Source organism: Amaranthus tricolor, chromosome 3 (assembly GCF_026212465.1).
Source record: "Amaranthus tricolor cultivar Red isolate AtriRed21 chromosome 3, ASM2621246v1, whole genome shotgun sequence".
Taxonomy (NCBI): Eukaryota; Viridiplantae; Streptophyta; class Magnoliopsida; order Caryophyllales; family Amaranthaceae; genus Amaranthus; species Amaranthus tricolor.
The window spans coordinates 6,412,957-6,422,640 of NC_080049.1; the positions used below are offsets into that span (position 1 = coordinate 6,412,957).

Sequence of the window (9,684 nt, forward strand, 5' to 3'; positions counted from 1 at the left end):
CACTACATTTGAGGGAAGCATGCGTTTGATCATGTTTTTATAGGTTTTTTACCTTTTTCCGAGCAAAAGAGTGTTATTGATGAAATTCCAAATCCCCCGGAGGTTTGAGGAAGAATGGATCAAAGCCGAGGAAGAAATGAGGGAAAGAGATCAAAAAGGAGTCAAACTCAAGCCAAGCAAGAAGCATCATTCATGAAAAGTCAACTTAAGTGCCGATGGAGGTCAACGCACTCGAATTTTGGTGTATATCTTGATGGAAGGCAAAAGTTGAGTTCGTTAGTTTCGAATCGACTGGTCACACGTCGAATTCGGAGTTATAAAGAAGGAGAAAGAGCATTTTTTAAAATGACATGTCTAAAGAGAAGGAGATCGATCAATTGATCGATCTATTTGGATCGATCAATCGATCTTATAACCAAAGAGTTCTAGGCTGTTGTTGAGTTAGTCAAGGAGGATCGACCGATCGATCTTATTTTGGGTGATATGCAGAATGTGCAAAACATTTATATAGGAAATCGACTGATCGGTTTAACCGATCGACCGGTAATCGCAGCCAGTACCAAAATTCTCCACGCGTCAAGCAACAGCACCAAGCTTGTAAACAAGGTGCAGCAAAAATGTAGTCAAAGGGATTCGAACTTGTGTTCAGGCCCATTTTTCAGCGAATTTGATCTTTCCAAGCACGCTCTTTGTCAGTGTTCGTTTTAGATTTTTCCCAAAAACCTTCAAGATATATTTCTATTAGTTTTAGGGTCATTTTCTCATTATCATTGGGGGATAAATATCCTATTTTGTAAGGGGTATAAATAGAGGGTATTTGAAATAGCTTAGAACTAAGTGTATTTTAGCAATTTTCATTTTCAGATTTTTTTCATCTTTTTCTCTCTTTTTGTATAAACCCTAGTTTTCTCATTTTCATTTTTTTTCTTTATTCTAGTCTTGATTAAATTAATCAAAGCTTAGTTTTTATTGTTAATCTTCATCTTTTACTACTTTTATTAGCTTTTATTGGTGATTATTTGAAGCTTGTAAATTATTTTCGTGGAGCTTTAAGTTTGGGTTTTTATGGGTTTTTAATATTCTTGAATCTCTCTTCTTTTTTTTTTTTTGGTAATTTCTAATCTTATTTATTTTTAGTATTTCATTATTATGTAATTATTCAATTTAGCTAACTGATGATATTGATTTATTTTGTTTATTATTTTACTCTTGTCTTATCCATATTTATGTTATTGGTGTTTGAATGCTTATGTTATATATTGTTTATGAATTTGCTGGTTATGGTTATGAGTAGTGAGTAGTTAGTTAGAGTTTGGGGTTAGCTCAACCCTTGTTTGATGGCTTGATAATGGTGAAATATTGATTTGAATGGAGACTTAGTAGAAGGGTTGCTCTATCCATTGCTTGAGGGTAGCCATAGTTGCTTTTGGGAGGCCAACGAGGGTGGGATTTTGGAGTAACCTAAACCCTTACTCAATGAATGGAGTCGGGTGCAAGGGATCAACGAGAGTTGAATTTTGCAATCGCCCCTTCAACTAAGAGTTTTCCCCTCCGCCTATGAGAGTAGGGGAGGATTAATGGATTGTAGACTTTTGTTGCCCGATTCTCTTGTCTTTACTCATGAGAGTGAGGAGGATGATATTATCGGAGGTGATCCCAAGCTCGATCTAGGATCAGATCACTATTCGTATTGTGTTCCAGTTCTCTCCAATCAAACCAAATGAAATCAAAACCTTTACCATAGGATAGCTGTCACAAGTGGCTTAACCCCATTCTGGTTCTTCTTTGTTTGTTATTTTTGTAGTTGTAGTAGTAGTCTAACCCGTATCTAATCTAACAATTCATGATCCACCAACACCTAAAGAGGGCCTAAGTCTCGTAGCTCATTTCCCAGTGGATCGACCCCCTACTTGCCACTACACTTGTGTAGTGTTAATTAAGGGTGTTTACAAATATTGTTTGATTAGAGGCTTTAGCGACAACACTAAAAAATCCTCTACCATTTACTCCCTTAAATATTTACATTCAATCCAAGAGGGCCCATAGAGTAACGAATGTTAATTGAATATCATCATCATCATCATACCCAATGTATCCCGCTTATAAGAAACTAAAATCAGGGTCTGGGAAGGGAAGGAAAGCGGCATACCATATTTGCGGCTTAAGAGTCCTCGGCTAAAAAAAATCCTTAAAAAAATCCTCAGAAAAATGAGGTTTCCGCAAAGAAAAGGACCGAGTGAAAGTGAAACCACAGCTTGGCCCTTAATTATTAAATAAAAAAAAACATATATAAACATATAAAAATAACTAGGTAAAAACAAGTAAAATATATGTTAAAGGCAAAGAACGAGAATTCCCACAGGTATGAGAGAGTATTAGTAGACTAAGACATAGATAAGGCGACTCCAACTATTCCTATCACTGGTTAGTTTTCAGAGAAGTGTAACTCATGCTAGTTCTCCATTTTAAAATATTTGCAACTGATAGTGATATGTTTGATGGACAAATATCACTATGAAAGACAAGTATAATAAAATGGTAAAAGTTAGACATAGTTACGACTCTTAAATAAACTATCATTCAAATAAGTTCGTTTCTAATGAAAATGTAATGTCATATCTTTTGAGTCTATTATTTGCTTCTAAAGTCTCCCCTCCTTTTCTTAAGAAGCATAAGCATTGTCTTCTTTTTTTTTTTTTTTATGATATAACCTAATTGTTTTTAGCTGTGCATAACATATTGTCTTATTTAAAAATAATAAACATATAAATTGAGGTGTTTAAAGCACACTTGATGAAGTGAAATTTTTTAGACATTGTAATCAAATTCCATTTAACCATACTTTGAAAATGATTTAATATATATAAAAACGATATGAACACAAAACCCAATTTTTAAACCGACCAGAGACACATAACACAAAATCAATACCACAAATGAAGATTTGCATAACGTTAATCTAGATTTGTTGCTTTTTTTTAATTCAAGCCGTGTCAGGCATATGACCTGTCAAATGCGTTTATTATTGATAGTGTGAACATGAATTATGCGAGGAATTAACAATATGGCAGACGCTTCTCCTTTGCTATATTTATATATATGCTACGTTACTCAACAATTATCATTCAAATTCTAAAATTTCACTCTTATTTTTTAAAGTGTATTTGTCATTTACATCTTTGCCCAGAAATGTCGGCTGAAATCTCACAAAACAAGAAAACCCGACCCGTAGCCGAATTTCACCCATGCCATTGGGGCGATCACTTTCTTCATCTCACAAACCCTCATCATGATGAGGTTACTATTTCTTATGTTTCTTTTTACACGCAACATTACTATCATGATCTTTATTTGTTTATTTTATTTCACATATGATTGTTTATATATAAAAAAAAATATATATATATATAAAAAAATATGGTTAAGTAAAATTTTATTAAATTAATTTTAATGTTTATCTTCTAATTATCAATTTTTATAATTATTTATTGTTTATAATTAAAGATATTCAAGAGTGAAATATGCGTACTGGACTCTGTAAAAAACATTGATTGTTACAAGTATTAAAAAGAGTATACTCTTGATCCACTTATTTTTTACACAGTTTTTAATATAATTTTAAGTCTTAATATCCCTAATCGTGCATCATAAATAATTATAAAAAATATATGGTAAAAAATATACATTAAAACGAACCTAACGAGATCTCACGTGGATATATGGGCGGATCCAAGTGCCCTCCTGTGCCCTCAAGTCTAAACCAACTATGATATTAAGTTTTCTTTATTAATAAGAGATTTTAATTACACTTAATATGTGTTCAGCTGTACAACAAAGCTCAATAAAATGTAGTTACAATTTTCAATACCTATTTAAAACCCAATTTATTTTTCTAAACTATGCCCCTTTTTATGTTTAACAAAATATCCAATTGAAAACATTATTTTTATTTATATATTTGTGTTTTTAAAAAACTTTTTCATCAATTATGCCCCCACTAAATTTCAACTCTGGATCAGCCACTACGTGGATATATTGTATCTTCTATATATTTCATGAAAACGGTAGTCAAACTTCTCTCCTCTTAAAGTAGAATTTTCTAAATGAAAATAAAATTAAAGAATGGAGAGTAGTTTTTTTTATGTCATATTTGTCAAAATGTTAGAAGCTTCTAGAAACATGGATGTATTATATCTCAATTTAGCATTGTTATAATAAGATTATTTTTTTTGATTATGATCAAAATGGATACATATTTTTAGGAAGTGCATTTGACGAAGAAAGAAGAGGCGAATAAACTAAGAGAGGAAGTGAAGAAGGAGCTTGTAGAAACAAAGGGTAACCTACTTAAGCAGCTCAATTTTATTGACGCTCTTGAACGTCTTGGGGTGTCTTATCACTTTGAGCAGGAAATTCAGGATGCTCTTCAGCAAATTTATGACAGTTTTCAGAGCCAATGTGCCAATTATGATCTTCACCATATTTCCACGCTTTTTCGCATTCTACGGCAGCATGGTTTCCATGTGTCTAGCGGTAAGTTACATTCTCCCTTGCACAAAATTTTATCAAAATTAGAGTATATACGGGAAAAAATTTATAGTTGAAGAAGCAAAAAAATTGTAGTTTGATGATCTATGCGCTAACAAAAAATCTATTTTTTTTAAAATGGTAAAAATTTATAATTTGAAATATTAAAAGTTGAGAGGTTGTCAAGATACAAAAATAGTTATTCACGCACATAAAAAATGAAAGTAGAGAAACCCTTTCTAGAATGTGGGCTCTTCTCTCTATATTGTTACAAACTATGTTAGTTAGTTGCTCTAATTGTTTGTACAATTTGTTTGCATTTATGGAAAGCTTTCATTTTCCAAAAAAAAATAATTGTTGAGTGACAATATCTTGATTAAAAAGTAACAAAGATATATAGTACCTCTTATTCAGCATATATAAATGTCTTATTTGAATTTTGACACTATTTAACTATTACTTTTAAGTTATATTATATTATTAATCTATAAGTTTTAAGATACTTATATCAGATCTTATCTGATTCGTCACAATATAAAGATTATTAATACTTCTACCTAATTATTGATATATCAGAATAAAAGATACTAACGATAAAAATTGTGAATTAACATATGTGTCCATTCAAATGAGAATTAAAGATATTAACCGCAATAGAAAATTACTACTATATATTGATATATTATTTCCGTTTTGAAATACATGTATTTGATCATAGTGACATGCTAAATGGGAAAATATAACTAAAAATTAGCACTAATTAACTATATGTGACAAATTATGATACAGATGTGTTCAACAAGTTCAAAGATGAAAATGGAAGCTTCAAGGAGTCCTTAAGTGAGGATGTTGAAGGGTTACTAAGCTTTTATGAGGCTTCCCATGTTGGAACTCATAATGACAAAATACTTGATGAAGCCCTTGCATTTACAACATCTCATCTCAATGATTTGATTAATAACCTAACCTCTCCACTTTATGATAAAGTTCTTCATGCCCTACACCAACCACTCCACAAGGGTTTGCCAAGAGTGGAGTCTAGGCATTACATTCCAATTTATCAAATGGATCCAACTCATAATAAAGCTTTACTCAATTTTGCAATATTAAATTTCAATTTGCTTCAAGCTATACATCAAAAGGAGCTCAAAGATCTAAAAAGGTAACCCATTTTCATCAAAATGTATGGCTATTTATTATTATTATTATTATTATTATTATTATTATTATTATTATTAAACCTATATAATAAAAAGTTTACATTAATAACTGTTCAAAAAATAATTCATATTAATAATCGAAATTCATGATATTATATTATAAAATCTATCACACACCTAGGGTCTAGGAGTGAGAACTGCTTTTGGACCATGTTTTAAGGACAGAGTTCTCATTTTTTCATTACCTTTATTGATTTTATATTAGATAATTTTTTGTGTAAAATAATCATTTTAGACTTAGATTCATATTCTAAACCTATTTGACTATATGATCCAGATGAAGATACTAACTTTTTAAACCCTATGGATGTAAGTCTGATATGGGTCTAGTTAGATCCCACCCATGCGATCCCTGCTCACATCCCTCACACTTTCAATTAGAGAAATGACTCTAGGCAATTCAAAAAAGATGAAAACTTACAAACCTCTTAAGGCAAAAGGAAAGTTAAAAATAAAATCCATTGGTAGTGATTGACTTTTCTTGTCAAGCTTATTAAGTAACATATTCTCTTTCGTTTCTTCCATGTGAAACAATTTACATATTGATTTTAACCACGTGATTTTTTATTATGTTAATGAGTCATCTCAACCAGAAGATTAAGTCTATGCTTGAAGCTCGCGATATATTATACTTCTATATTCTATTAATACATATTATATATGATTTTAAATTATACAAGATTAATAAACTATTAGTCTTAATATTTGATATATGTAGGTGGTGGAAAGGACTGCATTTGAACGTATCATTCAGCAGAGACAGACCAACAGAAGCATATTTTTGGATTTTAGGTCACTACTTTGAACCTGAATTTGCTTTTGCAAGAAAAATATATAGAAAGATTTTCAAGGCGACTGTGTTATTGGATGATACATATGACGCATATGGGACAATTGACGAACTTGAGCTCCTCACTGAAATTTTCCAAAGGTTTGATTATGCATTTTTAATCTATATTTAAGTAAAGGTCATTATTTATGATTTGTCTTGTCCTAGAGAGACTCTTTAGAGAATTGAGTCTTATATCCATTATAGTAAGTATCACTTTTCAGAGACAAAAATTATAATTTTGATTATCACAGAACTCTTTATTTTCACTACCACCAATCATTTTAGGTGTATAGAACTTGTTACGAAACGATTAAATATATTTATAACTACCCGTGATATAAAATAATTATAACAGTTTTTTGTGGAATATTTTAATGAATAATTTCTATTTGATAAATTAAAAAATTTCATTTAGCCATACGTTGTAATGTTTTGTGTCACAATAATAAAATAGAATAAAATGAGGGACCTGATCAACATGATTGAATTATAAAAAAATACGTATGCCACAACACAAATAAGGTTTTGGATGGATTAAAATTCAGGCCATGGGACAAAAGCAGAGCAGATGAACTGCCAGAACATGTAAAATGGACTTATTATGCAATGGTCGAAGCTTGTGAGGAAGCTGAAGAAGATCTTTCCAAACATGGAAGATCATCTTTTGTCAACTATACAAGAGAACAGGTATGTATTTGATATATCACTACAAGCATGTCCAGTGTCGTTTATGCGCTAAGCAAAATGAGCGAAATCAGTCATTTTCATAGAGACTTGATTTTGGTTTTTGATGTATGCTCGGCGAAAAAACATAGATAAATATCATTATAAATAAATTTAGAAGGATATTATAAATAAATTTAGAAGAATATTAAAAATAATTTCTTTTTAAATATTTCAAAATCGTATGTTTAATAATGACTTTTTGTACGAAATAATATTATGCAAATTAAATAAAACAGACTAAAATAAAAAATAATGCAAATTTAATGGCTCAGTGAGAGTAAGTATTTCAAATTCAAGATTCATTCGATTATTGATTTGTCTCACTATAAATGATACTCCTTCTGACTTTCGTCTTTGTCCAACTTTACTTTTAAGAAGGAAAATTGTAACTAAGATTTTGTAGAGATGTATTGAGATAAATATGGAGTATTTATTTAGAACCTTATTAGATTCGTTTTAATATATAACTTTTTATCATATTTTCTACAAGTTTTATGATATATTATTAAAGATATTAAAGTTTAAAATTTATTTTTAAAATTGTGTAATAAATAAACTGTCAAAAATAGCAAGAATGGTTATTTTTTTATTTTGAAATTTTTTTTATTTCATTCAATATATACAGGTTAAAAAAATATGCCAAGCATATCTGCAAGAGGCAAAATGGTGCCACCAAAAATATGTTCCCACATACGAGGAGTACATGAAGAATTCCATAATAACCTCTCCCTATCAACATGGCGCAGTAGCCTCCTTTCTTGGCATGGGTGATATTGCAAGCAAGGAAGTGTTTGAATGGGCATGTCAAGATCCTATGCCTAAAATAATAGAAGCTTCAGCTATCATTCATAGACTAATGAACGACATGGGTAGTCACGAGGTATTGTTTACTGGATTTCTTTTTTTGTATATCCCATAAATATTATTGTCTTGGTTCCTTAAAGAAATTCCTATTTGCTATTTTGGGATATTCTATTTATTGTTTCTATAAAAATTGTTTTATTTTTATGACAAATTTTGGACAAAAATTAACTTTTTTCATCCTCATTTTAATAATTATTTTAATAATGCTTATAGTCCCAATATATCTTCCATTAACTTTATTTTAACATTTATTTATTTTTTATGGTTCACACATATTTTCTACTAACTTTATAAAAACATTATATTTATCAGTTGTGGTCCTCATTTTTTTTTCTACTAACTCTTTTAATATTATTTTAATGTTTATGGTTCTCACATTTCTTACATCAAATTTATTATTCAATAAAATAATATATCTACTACTTAAAAGATTTTATTTTTTTTAATTTTCGCAAACGCTCCTTGTGAGAACTTCATTAAGGAACTGAGAGAGTATTTCAATTAATAAAAAAAAATAAAACGTTAAATTACCAGAGAAAACTAGTAACTTTGAACTACTATTTCAATAAATAATTTATTCATGAGCACGCAGTTTGAACAAAAGCGAAACCATGTGGCCTCGGCAATGCAATGCTTGATGGAAAAGCATGGAATGTCGAAGGAGGAAGCAAATGAGAAGCTAAGAAAGGAAATAGAGAATGCATGGAAAGATATAAATGAAGCGATGCTCCAACCATACGTGATTCCAAAGCCGATACTTACTCGTGTTCTCAACTTGGCTCGTTGTACGGACGTTATTTACAAAGACCAAATTGATGCTTACACTCACTTTAACGAAGCCTTTAAGGGCAAAGTTGCATCCATTCTTTCTTCTCATATTACTATGTAATTAATCATCCTCCTGATGAGTCTGCTTGTGTTTGTTTATTATAAAACAGTTGTCTCTTATGTACTATGCCCTGTTTTTCTTACCTTTTCTTAATGAATAAAAACTTTATTTTTTTTTATTTATAATTTATGGATATTGAGAATTAACCTAATTCTCATATGAATATCAACAACTACCCCATATCTAAAAATTATGGATCAAAATTGTAAACAAAAGTTATTTATGTTAATTTTAAGCTTTAATTATTCAATTGGATTAAGACCCTATAAAGTTTTAGATCCAATTAGATTATAATTTTTAGTATAGTAGATAAAAACTAATCACATAATGTTTTCCTTCACGATGTGACATATAGAGTATCGAAAAAATAATTTAACTAGTTTACTTATGTTCGACTCGCGGATACACGTATTAATTTTATTAATATAATGAGGGTTTGTAATTAGCATATATCACTTTTATTTATGTTTTGATCCATAATTTATAGATACCGAGTAATTTATCGTCTATATTAAAATTTGATGATTTCCAATAACTTATACCTTTTCATTTTTTAGTTTACATCCAATTAGAATAAAAAATTTTGTAGTTTAGTAGACAAAAATAAACCAATCACATATTGTTTT

At 29.9% G+C, this 9,684-nt stretch overlaps 1 protein-coding gene across 1 annotated transcript; it reads left to right on the plus strand.

Annotated features, from left to right (window-relative positions):
- The first annotated feature begins 3,038 nt into the window (after positions 1-3,038).
- LOC130807280 ((-)-drimenol synthase-like) lies at positions 3,039-9,180 on the plus strand. Its single transcript, XM_057672434.1, has 7 exons — positions 3,039-3,297; positions 4,263-4,533; positions 5,317-5,689; positions 6,466-6,678; positions 7,125-7,266; positions 7,931-8,185; positions 8,762-9,180. Exons 1-7 carry the CDS (start codon positions 3,100-3,102, stop codon positions 9,056-9,058), a joined length of 1,749 nt encoding a protein of 582 aa, XP_057528417.1. The 5' UTR covers positions 3,039-3,099; the 3' UTR covers positions 9,059-9,180.
- The last annotated feature ends 504 nt before the right edge of the window (positions 9,181-9,684 follow it).

What these genes read in the sequence shown, in the direction of transcription:
- LOC130807280 (XM_057672434.1), top strand. Translation starts at nt 3,100, where the DNA reads ATGCTACGTTACTCAACAATTATCATTCAAATTCTAAAATTTCACTCT. An exon ending in TGGTTTCCATGTGTCTAGCG is followed by an intron (nt 4,534 to 5,316) that starts GTAAGTTACATT and finishes ATTATGATACAG; the next exon opens with ATGTGTTCAACAAGTTCAAA. An exon ending in GAGCTCAAAGATCTAAAAAG is followed by an intron (nt 5,690 to 6,465) that starts GTAACCCATTTT and finishes TGATATATGTAG; the next exon opens with GTGGTGGAAAGGACTGCATT.